Source organism: Oratosquilla oratoria, chromosome 18 (assembly GCF_046742065.1).
Source record: "Oratosquilla oratoria isolate Oo_2021 chromosome 18, ASM4674206v1, whole genome shotgun sequence".
In the NCBI taxonomy this organism is placed as follows: domain Eukaryota; kingdom Metazoa; phylum Arthropoda; class Malacostraca; order Stomatopoda; family Squillidae; genus Oratosquilla; species Oratosquilla oratoria.
The window spans coordinates 16,448,005-16,463,107 of record NC_134794.1 but is presented as its reverse complement, the minus strand read 5'-3'; the positions used below and the strand labels follow the sequence as shown (position 1 = coordinate 16,463,107).

Here is a 15,103-nt window from a genome sequence, read left to right as displayed (position 1 = left end):
TACAAGTGCTTTAAAATCTCACCTTCGCATTCGTCATACAGGTAACATAAACAAAATACGGTGACGGTCAACAAACTTCGAACTTCGACAGGTAAAGATAGTGATTTTACGCTTAGAATTGCTTGATGTGGTTTTATACATTTAAGTTTTAACTACATATCATACATATATCTCTTAAACAAATATCTGCATATATTTGAATGTGTTACATGTGCTATGAATTGCTCAATGACAAAGAAATTAGTTTGGCGTCGTTGTTGACGAGGGCGCGGTCAAAACATCCTACAGGACCCCCATGGAATTCCTATATGAAAGTTGACATTAGTATGGGTCATGCCGTACAGAGCTTATGTATTTATATGTAAATATTAAATGAGGACAACTTTCCAAATATATAAGAAAAGAGCTTAAATTTGAAACGTATAGATTTCATTGGTTTTGTCACTTCCGACATGTAGGATTACAGTCTTACTAGAATTTAGAATTAGAGGGTGTATTTTCATAATTGTATGTGCTGTAGGAAAGAAGCAACGCTCGATGGATTTCGTCTCTTAATGTCCAATTTATCATACTCCTACACGGCCTCAAATTCATGTAAAGCTTCAACTTAAGGACTAATGTTAAATGTATATCCTTGATTTCCAATTGACCAATATGAATATGATTAAATTTCGGTCTCACTAATTGCCGAACAAAACCGAGAAAAGCCGAACAAAACAACAAAACCCAAACAAGGATGGGTTTTGCTCAAATGCATACTTCTATATATATATGGCTGCATTATTTGAACTATTATCTTTAAAATGTGTGATTTCCATGTAATATGATCAAAGAGAAGTTACGTTTTTATCCTCTGCAAAATTACCGAACACAGCTACGATTCGTCCAGCCCACCGTCTATGATCACTGGTGGTATGGATCAAACTACACTCTTTTAAGTTTCTTACTGTTGTGTTAAATTACATGAAAATCACACATTTTAAAGAAAAGAGTTTAAATAATTCAACTATATGCAGTCTATTACACTAATAACACAACAGTAAGAAACTTAAAAGAGTGTAGTTTGATCCATACCACCAGTGATCAAAGACGGCAGGCTGGACAAATCGTAGCTGGGGTCGGTAAAATTGCAGAGGATAAAAACGTAAGTTCTCTTTGATCATATTACATGGAAATCACACATTTTAACGAAAATAGTTCAAATAATGCAACCATATATATATATAGAAGTGTGCATTTGAGCAAAACCTGTCCTTGTTTGGGTTTTGTTGTTTTGTTTGGCTTTTCTCGGTTTTGTTCGGTTTCGGCAATTAGTGAGACCCTTCAATTTGGGTAAAAATCCAGAGGCACAAAAACATGGATGCATAATATGAAACTTACATTGTCCAATAGCTCCTAACCAAACATAATCTAATTATAGAAAAAAAATATCTTTCAAATGTAAAAAAAAAAAAAAAAAAGTGAAAAATGTGCTTGCGTATTAGTGGGACAGAACCTAGATTAGTTTATGTATTGTGACTGATTGTCCCTGTGCAGACTATCATCTAAACTATATTTCATTGGAATCATTTGCCAGAACATGTAGTGACTGCACCGTCAGTATCAACTTTTAAAACTAGGTACGACAGGCACAAAGGGTATGAGCAATCAAATACTGGCGCAATATTTTAAGAGGTGGGGATCCAACAAGAAATATTCTTATTTCCCCACTAACCAATACTAGGTAAGCAATACTAGGTAAGTTATTTATGCATCTATGTGGAAAACTTTATTTCTTCATATCCTTTAGAGATGTAGACAGTCTTCCTTAATTTGTTCTCATGGGTATTTACCTAATTGTATTTACCTCATATGGGGTATTGATTGGATTTCTTATGTGCAGTCATTGTTTTAAAGATTTAAGTGACATCCATACTGATCAAATGAATTTATATTCTTTTATAATTGGGGACTAGTCTCCACTCAAAAGAATGCCGACCACCCAATAGAAGTCAAGTTCCATTACTTTCAGACCTAGGAGAACTCAAAGACAAATGCTGTCATTGTGAAGAAGTCAGCAATATTAGATTACATCTGCAGAACTATATAGTGTTTAGAGCAGATCTCAACGATAGCATGCTTGGTATTGTCACAACCTGTGTATTTTATTTATTATTAAAAAAAAAATTCCAAGTGAGATTTCAGAGATAAATAGTATACTGTAAGTGCGGGTTATTTGTGTCCTGAAGATGTCATTGCTTGATATAATGTGATGGATGTATAGGTTCTTGGATAAAATTTTACATCAATCATTTTCATGACCTGAGATCATAGGATGTATTGGTTTACAAGATACTCAACTAAAGTTGTTCTAACTTGTGGTCTGTTCGTATATTTAAACTGGCTTCCATCCAGAGCATCTATATCAGGGGTTCCCAAACTGGGGGGAATTTCCCCCTGGGGGGAAATTTGAAGCTACCAGGGGGGAAATAATTATACTACCTACGAACTAAAAAAATCTCAGATGAATTTTCTCATGTCTGAGAGAGAGAGAGTGCCTGTTTATCAGTATATATGTACATTTGGAAAATAAATTAGTAAATAGTCACAGTGTGTTTTAACTACTCTTTCCCTCATACACATGTAGAGGGAAATCTGGATGGTTGAACTGGGTGCAGGGGGGAAATGACAGAAAAAAGTTTGGGAACCACTGATCTATATAAATTACATTTGTTATATTTACAAACATAGATGTCATTGCTTTTGCCATGTATATTTTGGGCTTTGATACTTATGATTATGTTCATATTTTCAGATTTAATGAAAAGGATATAAACCACAGCCACAATCATGAAGGAGTGTTGGTCACCTTGGTACTACTATGACAACACATATTCTGGCAGTATTGCATGTGCTGCTACTACCACCTTCTTCAGCGTCTTCTCAATAATATATGTGTGCCATTGTTTGGATGGAGGAGACTCATCACAGTTCTTTCTGCCACTTTTTGAAACTGATGTGGATGATAGTAAGTCTTGAATATATTATTTCTTCCTCTTTTTTGTTCTTTCATCTTCTTTCCCTAATCCTTATCTTCATCTTTCTTCTTTTCCTTCTTGTCCTCATTCTTATTCCCTTTCTTATCCCTCTTCCTCTTCCTTGATTTTATACTGGACCATGTGATAATGATTTATATATGTATAAGTGTTTATTTTGTGCATGGAAAGTTATTTTCTTCACTTTCATTCATTGTGGTTACATGTTACATAGAATGGGACCAATAACAGGTACCTGTAAATGGTGGTTGTGTGAGATGGATGTTGGAGATAATTGTTTCCATGCCAACTGTCTTCAAAACATGTCAACACTCGGCTGCATCTGGAGGTGCATCATCAAGGGACTGACACTGAGCCAAGTCCAAAACCTCAATTTACCAACATAAACTGTACTTCCTCCATATTTTCATAACAAGAGAGCTGAGAGGGAGTGACATCACCCTTCCTTCTCTTATAAGCTGGTAGCATAGACACTCCCTCATGTATACAACTTAGATAAAGTTTCTCTCCAGAAATCTATGGGAGGACCTGAGGCTCAGTCCTATCACCCTCATACACACAAGGAGCTAATATTTGTTTATTTTATTTGTGCACAGCTATGAAGTATGCAGGAGGATTTCTGTTGATCTTCTATTTGGCATACATCATTAATGCGGGTTTAATGGTGCGTGGGATGCAGATGGACCACCGTGGACTGATGCTGCCATGGCTCATCCAGAACTTCTTCTATATTCTCCTTATCATTACCTTTGCTATATGGTTACAGGCTTCCTATTACCATTATGTAAGTCAGACATTTTCGTTTTGCATTCTGTTTGAACAAATATTAGTAATTAATATATACTTTGCACTTAGTTGTTCTGTCGGTTGTTAGTTGTTGTCTTAGTTGTTCTGTTCTTAGTCGGTTGAGGAAGGACAGGAGAGGACAGAAGACAGGGGTGAATGGAGAATGGTTGTATATGGAAAATGTTGTGATGCATGAGGTGGATTGGACGGGGGAATGGGGGTGAGGTAGTGTGTGTGAGCAAAAATTTTGACGCAGCCCGAAGGGATTTCTCCCCGTCCTCTCCTTTATATGGGGGGACGGAGAGGGGGGGTCGCCGATTTAATGAAGCGGCCTTGCTGTGGATGTGCTGTGTCCTGCGTCACTGCTTCTGACCCAGGGCAGTGGACAGGGTGCAGGGATGACCCGTCATCTAGGAGGTGCTAAGATAGGAGGGAGGGTGGAGGGGTGTGGAGTGTTTTCGGGGATGAAATGGGTGGGAATGATTTTATGCCTTGTCCTTTTTGGCTACCCCCCTTGTAAGGGGGAAAAAAGCCTTGGTATATGTATGTATGTAATGTACTTAGTTGTTTTTTGAACTACTAGTTTCATATATGCTTTGCATTTGGTTGCTTTTTTTATTAAATGAAATGTCTACATTTGTACATGGTTTTACTAAAGACAGTTACAGAGTGTTGGTATTCATGTATCATGGTATTCATGTATTTATTATAGTTACCTTAGTAATTGAAAAAAAAGGATACATGAGAGGGAGGGAATGGGTGGGAATGTGTACATGCCTTTTGACTTGGCTACCTCCCTTATAAGGGGGAAAAAGCCCTTGGTATATAAATAGACCCTAGTAATGAATTTCAATATTGTATTTTTTCTTTTGGGACCAATGTTTGTGGTGGTCTAGCAAGGTAAATGGTAGAATCATCTCTTTGTTGCCTGTTTTCAGTAACCACTAACCCCCTCACCTCTATCTGGAGGTGGAGCCCCAAGGGGCTGACATTTGGTCATTAAACTGGGCCCAAGATATCTCTAACAACTTCAACAGTATTTCATCCATTTTTTAAACATGAGGAGAGATGACAACCAGTGTCTGCTTCCTTTCTCCTGTAGCCGTAAGCTGGTGATGTAAAAACAGTCCAACATTGGTACATTGCAGACATAAGTCCAACATTTTTACCCAGAGATATTAGTGGGAGAGCCCAGGGACCATTGTCATCCACAATGGGGTCACAAGTTTCCAGTCAGAAAAATTCGAGACAACAGTTATTATTACAGTAGACTCAAACATCCGGTACAATTGGGAATACATATGTGCCAGATATGGCAGTTTTTCGGTTATATGAGAGGTACTCGTGTAAAACCGCAAATGTGGCTCCAAATATAAAAATCAATACAGACCTACATACATATATCAAGGGATTCTTCCTCTTACAAGGGAGGTAGCCAAAGTCAAAGGCATAAATCCACTCCCACCCATTTCATCTCCACATACTCCATTCCCATTCATCACCCCTCCCTTTCTCTTTTCTTGGCTATTTCTGGATGATGGGTCATCCCTGTATCTTGCCTTCTGCCCTGGTTCAGAAGCAATGCAGCAAGACACAGCACATCCACAGCAAGGTCACTTCATTTAATCAGTGACCCCCCTCTCCATCCCCTCATGCAGGAAAAGAGAAGACAGGGAGAAATCCCTTTGGGCTGTGTCAAAATATCATTCACACATACTCCCTCCCCCCACCCACTCCCATGCATCACAGCATTGTCCATACACAGCCATTCTCCACTCACCCCTATCATCTGTGTTCTCTCTTCCTAAATAGACATTCCCCATTCCCAATGCTCCTTTTACCCCCATCCATCCATCTCATCCTTGGTCGACCCCTCATGTTTACTCCTTCCACCTCTGCCTTCCACACCTCTTTTACTAGTCTTTCTTCACACATTCTTTCCATATGTCCAAACCATCCCAATCAGTCCTATTCCCAACTCCCTTTCCACCCCCATTCCCCTCCTTACCTCCTCATTTCTCACTCTATCCAGCCTAGTAACCCCTATCATACTTCTCAGACACCTCATTTCAAACACATTCAAACTCTCCTCTCATCCTCTGTTATGTTCCATGTTTCTGCCCCGTACAGTTCTGTCAGTACAATCACTCCTTAGTACAATCTCCTCTTAGTATTCATTCCCAAATGTCTATTTCTCATTACACTTTTTAACCCCCCAAGGCATTTACTTGCTTCTCTCAATCTACATTCTACCTCCACTCCTCCCTTTCCTGTTTATTGCACCCAAGTATCTAAAACTATCCACTTCCTCCAATCTCATTCCCTTAATACTCACTTCCCGTCTACTGCTACTTTCTCCCCTTGTACATCTCATCACCTTACAAAAAAGGAGGTACAGTTATGGTGGACTGGCTGGTGAGGTTATTTAATGTTTGTTTAAGAGAGGGTAGAGTGCCGGAGGACTGGAGGAGTGCCTGTATAGTTCCACTTTACCACTTTACAAGGAAAAGGGGGACAACTGTGAGTGTAGTAGCTTTAGAGGGATCGGCTTGTTAAGTATAGTTGGGAAGGCTTATGGGAGGATCTTGATTGAGTGGATTAGGAGAGGAACAAAGGGAGTAATTGGTGAGGAACAGTGTGGGTTTAGGACATGTAAGGGTTGTGTAGATCAGCTTTTTGTGGTAAGACAGGTATTTGAGAAAGCTATAGGAAAAGGTAAGGATGTTTTTTTTTGCTTTTATGGATCTGGAAAAGCTTATGGCAGGGTAGACAGGAAGGCACTGTGGGACATTTTGCAGATATATGGGATAGGAGGAAAGCAGTTGAGCATTCAAGAGTTTTTATGAGAGTAGTAGAGCTTGTGTTAGGATTAGAAATGGAGAGAGAGAGTGGTTTGAGATAGAGGTGGGACTTCGTCAGGGATGTGTTATGTTACCCTGGCTGTTCAATTTATACATGGATGGGGTGGTGCAAGAGGTGAATGCAAGGGTAGTGGGTCAGGGATTGGAGATAATTAAAGAAAATGGAGAAAAGTGGAAGATAAGCCAGTTGTTGTTCGCTGACAACATTGCACTTGTAGCAGGATCAGAGGAGGGATTGAGGAAGTTAGTGACAGAGTTTGGGAAGGTGTACAAAAGAAGGAAGTTGAAGATAAATGTGGGTAAAAGTAAGGTGACAAGATGTACAAAGGGAGAGAGTGGCAGCAGGCTGGAAGTGAGTATTAAGGGAGAGAGACTAGAAGAAGTGGATAGTTTTAGATACTTAGGTGCAAATGTGGCAGGAAAGGGAGGATTGGGAGTGGAGGTAGAATGTAGATTGAGAGAAGCGAGTAAATGCCTTGGTGGATTGAAGAGTGTAATGAGGAATAGACATTTGGGAAAGGATGCTAAGAGGAGATTGTACGAAGGAGTAATTGTGCCGACAGCACTGTATGGGGCAGAAACATGGAACGTAGAGAGGAAGCAAAAAGGAGTTTGAATGTGTTTGAGATGAAATGCCTGAGAAGTATGATAGGGGTTACTAGGCTGGATAGAGTGAGAAAAGAGGAGGTGAGGAAGAAAACATGGGTGGAAAGGGAGTTGGGAGATAGGATTGATGAAAGAGTATTGGGATGGTTTGGACACATGAAAAGAATGAGTGAAAAAAGGTTATTAAAGAGGTGTGGAAGGCAGAAGTGGAAGAAGTGAATATGAGGGGATGACCTAAGATGAGATGGATGGATGGGGTAAAAGGGGCATTGGGATAGAGGGGAATGTCTGTTTGATGAAGGATGGGAGAGGACAGAAGATAGGGGTGAATAGAGAAGGGTTGTATATGGATGATGCTGTGATGAATGAGGGGGATGGGGGGTGAGAGTGTATGTATGAGAAATAAATTGATGCAGCCTGAAGAGATTTCTCCCAGTCTTCTCCTTTTTTGCATGAGGTGGCGGAGAGGAGGGTTGCCAAATTAATGAAGCGGCCTTGCTGTGGATGTGTTGTGTCTTGCGACACTGCCTCTGACCCAGGGCAGTGGACAAGATGCAGGAATGACCCAACATCCAGGAGGTGTTAAGATAAGAGGGTGGAGGGGAGTGGAATATGTAGGGGATAGAATGGGTGGGAGTGGTTTCTATGCCTTTGTATGCTCTTCTACACTCGTAAAAACTCTTGACTGCTCTTACCAGATTTCCTTCTATCCCATATATTTGCAATACCTCCCACATTGTCTTCCTGTCTACCCTGTCATAAGCCTTTTCTAGATCCATAAAAGCTCAAAAAACATCCTTACCTTTTCCTATAGCTTTCTCACTATATTATAGTTTCTTATGTCCTAACATAATATTGCATAATGATGGGAAAATGTAGTCAGATGTTACAAAAAAATATGCTACTTTGTGTGTAACTTTTATCTAGTATATGAATGTTTGAAAGACTTGGTTCTAGATAATTGTAATTGAAACTGGATACCGGTATGTTTGATAGATTTGTAAGAATCTCTAGTATTGAGAGGCAGTTTGAATACAGGATTGTAACAACTTTGGTTTTTATGAAGTATTTTGATTTTCAGTTGCTGTCGGTATTATGGGTCTGCCTCTACTCGATCTTTGCAGGTGTACATGTAAGTGTTGCAATTCTTTGTGTCTGATAATGAATAGATATAAACATGCAGGTAATTCACCCCAGATGCAGGGTTCCTTTGTCCTTACATAAGAATGAAGGAGACTGCAAGAGACCATAAGGCCTACACTAGGCAGGGAGTTGAGGAAGTTTGTGTAAGCCTTAGGAATCTTATTGTCTTTGACCATTTTCTTACTTCCATATATACTACACTTCACATAGTTGTTTTGATCATGTAGCCAAAAGAATCACACATAATTATGATGACTTATGTTCATTGGATGTGCATTTGGTGTGATTTACCTGTATTCAGACCAGTAGTCTATAACTGTTTTCATTGACCTCTTACAAATGAATATGTATTTATTTGTGTATGTTTTATTCCTAACAGATATACATGCACCGTTGTGTCAAGTCACAGTATGAGAGAATCAAAACACTACAGTCACAGAATATAGTGTTGCTGTATCCTTAATTCTCAGTTACGAACAGTGGAATGGCTTCAAGACCAGCATAATGGTCTTGTGGCAAGGTGGATGGTAATTTGATTTTGTAAATTAAATGGATTTTGTATTTCTTTGCAATTGGTTGTTGCTTCAGGTTTCCCATACTAGAAACCCACATTTCCATAGTGGTTAGCAATGGTTCTTAGGCCCTCCCATTGATCTGTCTGGGAAAAAAAAGATCTGCTTAGTAAAAGTGTGAGACAGTTTCCATATCATGGCCTTATAGTAGTAAGTTGAGGGGAACTGTTGCCAATTGTCAGCTCTTCTAGTGTTAAAAGATAGAGGAAATACAGATGAAATTGAATATGGGTAATAAGGAGGTGATTGTCTCAAACATCCACTGTAGGACCACCATTTGCACATACCTAATGTAGGTTCCAGCAGTGTGGTTGATATGTTTATTAGGCTTCATTACTTTGTGATTAGAATTCTCTTAATTAAGGTCTTAGCTTTATATAGAAATGTTAGTTGGAGCAGTCTTAAGATAGCCAGTAGCATACACCAGGTTGTAGTGATGTTTGATACGAGGTCACAGATGAACATTTCACTCAGTTGAAGTAGCTTTGGCATTTGTTAAATGAAAAAAGTTTGCAGCCAAGAGTATTATGCAAGAGCATTATAAGTATATTGTTGGTGAAAAACTGCATCTATCATAGAGGTCATGAAGATGTTTAAGAAGAGTAGTAAAACTTAAGTTTTTATGTAGAGTTTTTATGTTTTTATTTTTATTTAAGTTTTTATGAGAGTAGTAGAGCTTGTGTCAGGATTAGAAATGGAGAGAGTGAGTGGTTTGAAGTAAAGGTGGGACTTCGTCAAGGATGCGTTATGTCGCCCTGGCTGTTCAACTTATACATGGATGGGGTGGTGCGAGAGGTGAATGCTAGGGTAGTGGGTCAGGGATTGGAGATGGTTAAGGAAAATGGAGAAAAGTGGGAGGTGAGCCAGCTGTTGTTTGCAGACGACACTGCGCTTGTGGCAGGGTCAGAGGAGGGATTGAGGAAGCTGGTGGCAGAGTTTGGGAGAGTATGTGATAGAAGAAAGCTAAAGATAAATGTGGGTAAAAGTAAGGTGATGAGATGTACAAGGGGTGAAAGTGGCAGTAGACTGGAAGTGAACATTAAGGGAGAGCGACTGGAGGAAGTGGATAGTTTTAGATACTTGGGTGCAAGTGTAGCAGGAAAAGGTGGAGTGAAGGTGGAGGTAGAATGTAGATTGAGAGAAGCGAGTAAATGCCTTGGTGGGTTAAAGAGTGTAATGAGGAATAGACATTTGGGAATGGATGCGAAGAGGAGACTGTATGAAGGAGTGATTGTGCCAACAGCACTGTATGGGGCAGAAACGTGGAGCATAAGAGAAGAAGAGAGAAGGAGTTTGAATGTGTTTGAGATGAGGTGTCTGAGAAGTATGGTGGGGGTTACTAGGCTGGATAGAGTGAGAAATGAGGAGGTGAGGAGGAGAACAGGGGTGAAAAAGGATTTGGGAGATAGGGTTGATGAAAGAATATTAGGATGGTTTGGACACATGGAAAGAATGAGTGAAGAAAGACTAGTAAAAGAGGTATGGAAGGCAGATGTGGAGGGAGTGAACATGAGGGGACGTCCTAGGATGAGGTGGATGGATGGGGTGAAGGGGGCTTTGGGGAAGAGGGGAATGTCTGTTGAGGAAGGAAGGGAGAGGACGGAAGACAGAGGTGAGTGGAGAATGGTTGTATATGGATGATGTTGTGATTGCATGAGGAGGAATGGGTGGGGGGGTGGGGTAGTATGTGTGAGTAAATTGTGACGCAGCCCGAAGGGATTTCTCCCCGTCCTCTCCTTATATGCAAGGGGGGACGGAGAGGGGGGGTCGCCGATTAAATGAAGCGGCCTTGCTGTGGATGTGCTGTGTCTTGCGACACTGCTTCTGACCCAGGGCGGTGGGCAGGGTGCAGGGATGACCCGTCATCCAGGAGGTGCTCAGATGAGAGGGAGGGTGGGAGGGGTGTGGAGTGTATTTAGGGATGAAATGGGTGGGAGTGTTTTTATGCCTTTCCCTTTTTGGCTACCTCCCTTGGAAGGGGGAAAAAGCCTTGGTATATGTATGTATGTAAAACTTAAGTGATCAACTTTCTATTTTGAGTGGAGATTAGTCTCCACTTACAAAAAAGATTATACATGACTGCTTCATATATACATATACCAAAGGCTTTTTCCCCCTTACACAGGGGGTAGCCAAAAAGAAAAAGGCATAGAAATCCCTCCCACCCATTTCATTTCCCATATACTCCACTCCCCTCCACCCTCCTCCCTCCCTCCTATCTTGGCACCTCCTGGATGATGGGTCATCCCTGCATCCTGTCCACTGCCCTGGGTCAGAAGCAGTGGATGTCAATAATTCCTAAAATATTGACTGCATAAAACTTACATGGTCAGTAACCCATGCAGGGTTATGCAGGAACATTATATCATGGTCAGTACAGTATAGGAAGGAAATTTGAAATTTTAGGGACAAAGTTTTCTTCAACCAGTAAATATAAATTATTTTGTTTTTGATTTGACTTAACATCACAGAAAAAATAATAAGAGGGGTAGAACAGTGCTGACTTACAAAGGGCCTTTGGAAGTATGGTAATTGAATGTAGTATGCCCTTATTGTGAACTCTCCTGATATTGTGCAGGCATGAACCATCTCCTTGCCTGACCTCTCACCCAAGAAGTTACACTTCATTTAAAGCTGCTTGACCAAGAAGCATCCCAGATTTTAAATGAAGTTTAATTTTATTTTGTTTATTTTTTTATATTTGCCCTTCATTATTAGTAAGAGATGTAGACCTTGTATTTGCTCAAAACTGCACAACTTTGATTTGGAACATGTTCAGTGTAATAAATTAGTATAGCTAAAGGTAGGTATAGGTTCAGCAGCTGTTATTTATCAAGTACCCAATCCTTGCCAAATATATTTAATTTCATTGGGTAGCTGTTACGTAAGGATTTAAGCTGTTTCAGTGCCACATAAACAAACATTACTTGACTGTATGAATTCCCATTCTTTCATGTATTCAGAAATGAAGAGCCAATAGAGTGGCACACATGTGTAGCTTATCCTAATTCTAACCACTTCCACATGGAGTGGCACTTGTCCCATTATTTTGGCTATTGCCAGACTGTTTTATTTAGTTTTGTGTGGCCCCATCATTAACGAAGAGGTGAAACTTGTGATTAATGCCTTCTATAGTGGCTATCACTTGCCTTAGCTTTGTGTGGCCCCATCATTAACGAAGAGGTGAAACTTGCGATTAATGCCTTCTATAGTGGCAATCACTTGCCCCTATGGTCAGGCTGCTGCTATGCTGTTTTATTCAGCTGTGCTATGATCCCTTCGTTAACTGGAAGGCCAATGAATTATTCCGTTAAACGATCCACTGCCCCGGTTCTTATGCAGAAGACCTCCCATGTGATCTTTGATATTTGGCACTAGAGTTTCTGTATTCAGTTCATTTCAAGAAGAATTAATGCTGTAGGGTTTCTGAGAAATGTGACTCAGGCTACAAATCATGTCATGAGAAGGGTGTAATGCAAGGGCAGTTATCCTTCAGTATTTGATTAATAGTGTTACAATAATTGCTGCCACAAGTATCACTAATTGGAAACCTGTAGTTGCCAGCAATCTTTGGACTTTCCCATATATCTCTTTGTGGAAAGTGGATTTTTGTATTCTATTAATGTGGATCATTTTCCATGGCACCAGCTGGCAAGTGTAGGAGGAGGGGATCAGTTGCTGGTTGTCAGCTTTCCTCAAGTGAAAAAAGTGAGGAAAAACTGTTGAAGATGAAGAAATCTTGGGTCCTGTCCAGAGACTGCATGATCCACCCGATAAAGGTGAAGGTGTTGATGGATACTGGGAAGTAAATGTCTCGGATATCTGTCTTACAGGACCACCCCATGTAGACATTTGTCATTGGTCTATGTTGTGATAATTACGCTGGTGTCACATTTGAAGCCTGTATGCTAATGCTAAGTCTCGATGTTAGTTGGTATGGATAATGTATATTTTTGGCACAGCTCAAATACTGTATAAAAAACAGTCTCGCCTTTATAGTTAATATTCTGTAAAGGAGAGGTCATTGAATCTCTACAACTCCCGTCCATATAGTTCTTCCATTTGAAGGGTATGAATTGCCGTATCTCAATCCATCTCCGTCCATACAGTTGTGTTATCCAATTTTAGATGATAAGAAAGACAAATTTCTCTCTCTTGTTCACTGTGTGTTTGTGTTTCTTTTTTCTTTTACTCTTATTGATTGATTGATTTTTTTCTTCTTCTTCTTCTTCTTCTTCTTCTTCTTCTTCTTCATATGTTCATACATACATTTGCATTATTTTTTATTTTATTTTTTTTTATGGAAAGATTAAGTTGTGCTTAAGAATGATCACTGGTACTTCAGAGCTGAGAATGTGAGATTTCTTATACCATTTTATATGATGTAGAAAAACTGATGAATCTGAGATGTCATCTGAACCAGGAGACCACAGGGCAGCTGAGAATAAAGTGGTAGTTTCTCAAGTATGAGTTGTGTATTAGTACATTTGTTATCATGTTATTTTTTACCTACCTAACAACTGTTGCCTAAATCTCAGTCTTGTGAGTCAGACTGCTCTGAGGAGGGTGTCTAAGGTGGGATGAGAGATAGGAATGTCTGGATATGATTCTTATTATAATTATGATTTTTTCTTTCTTTCTTTCTTTCTTTCTTCCTTTCTACTTGTTTCCCTGTTTTGTTTTTTGGAAGGTTGTTACTGTTGAAATTTAGATTTTAATCTTTTGCCCAGATCATCACTTGCCCCAGAAAAGGGGGTGATCATGAAATTGTCTGGAGATGGTGTCATTTACCTGTGGTATTGAAGTACATTGTACATCAAAGTTATGATGTAATACACATTTTGTGATCAGGCAAGAGCAGGTATCAATTCCTTTTCCATTTAGAATAGGATTCAGCACGTAGGCATTTTAGTATAAGGTTAATGTAAACTTTTCTGAGGAGCTCTTTAGGGAAGCTTGAAATGGTACATTCCACAGCAGTAGCCAGACATTCCAAATTTATTTAAGTGATTCTTTGTCTGAATCATCCATAGATTCTTGCATACATTCATTAGAAATGAGTATAATTGTAATTTTAGTTTCATCGAGTACATTAAGGATATAAGATGTACCTTTTATTTTTTATGTTTAAGAGTTTATAAGCTATTATTCATTGAAAATGTGTGGATGGTCAGAAATACAAAATATTAATAGCACATGATGTGAAGATACATTATAGCCGAGTGTATTCAAGTTTACTGTTTGCTCGTAAGTATTGTTTCGAGTCCAAATTGGGTAAAAATAAAAATTCCAGTGAATTTATTGTGTTACACAGAATATATTTTTACTAAATCTATTCTCACATAATATAAAGATTTATGAATGAATGCAATAGTTTCTTTTATCCTATATTGGTATTATTTGGCCTCGTCTTGAAACTGTTAATAGAACAAGTAGTAGGAGTGGTCACATTTTTCATCCATGAAGTATGCTCTCATGTGGCAATACTGAGATGATCAATCAATCTGTTACCTATGATTTCTCTTACAGGAAACACACAGGTCCTAGATAAAAAGCAACAGCCACTGGATTGGCCCACAAGTCACTCAAGGGAGAAATATTGTCTTGTTATTGTCACAGGCTTATAGTAGTAGAAGGAGGGGAGCAGTTGTCATTTGTCAAGTGTATGTATGAAGGAGGAGCCAAGATGAGAGGGAAGGGTGGTGAATAGGGGTGGAATGGGTGGGAGTGGAATTGTGCCTTTTGACTATGACTACCTCCCTTGTAAGGGAGAAAAGCCCTTGGTATATGCATGAATGTGCATGTGTGGAAAAAGAGATGGCAGACAGGGCTTATGAAAGAGCATTGGGATGGTTTGGACACCCGGAGAGAGTGAAAGATGAGTAAGAGTGGTGTTGAAGCCAGAGGTGGATGAAGTGAACTTCAGGGGATGACTGAGGATGAAATGGATCTAGTGAAAGGAGGATTGGGCAAGAGGGAAAGGTCTGTTGAGCAAGGAAGGAAGAAGGCAGGAGATAGGGGTGAGTGGAGAATGTGTATAGATGATACTATGATGCAAGGAAGGCAGAGGTTGTGTGTGAATGATATTTTAATGCAGCCT

General features: G+C 39.6%; 1 protein-coding gene across 2 annotated transcripts; it reads left to right on the top strand.

Annotated features, from left to right (window-relative positions):
• The first annotated feature begins 15 nt into the window (after window positions 1-15).
• pasi1 (septate junction component pasiflora 1) lies at window positions 16-13,906 on the top strand. 2 transcript variants are annotated; one of them, XM_076201625.1, is made up of 5 exons: window positions 16-91; window positions 2,795-3,007; window positions 3,632-3,819; window positions 8,370-8,420; window positions 8,811-13,906. In XM_076201625.1, exons 2-5 carry the CDS (start codon window positions 2,830-2,832, stop codon window positions 8,892-8,894), a joined length of 501 nt encoding a protein of 166 aa, XP_076057740.1. In that variant the 5' UTR covers window positions 16-91; window positions 2,795-2,829; the 3' UTR covers window positions 8,895-13,906. The 2 variants fall into 2 exon arrangements, with proteins under 2 accessions (XP_076057740.1, XP_076057741.1); XM_076201626.1 differs by lacking the exon at window positions 16-91 and adding an exon at window positions 1,276-1,723.
• Window positions 13,907-15,103: the final 1,197 nt, after the last annotated feature.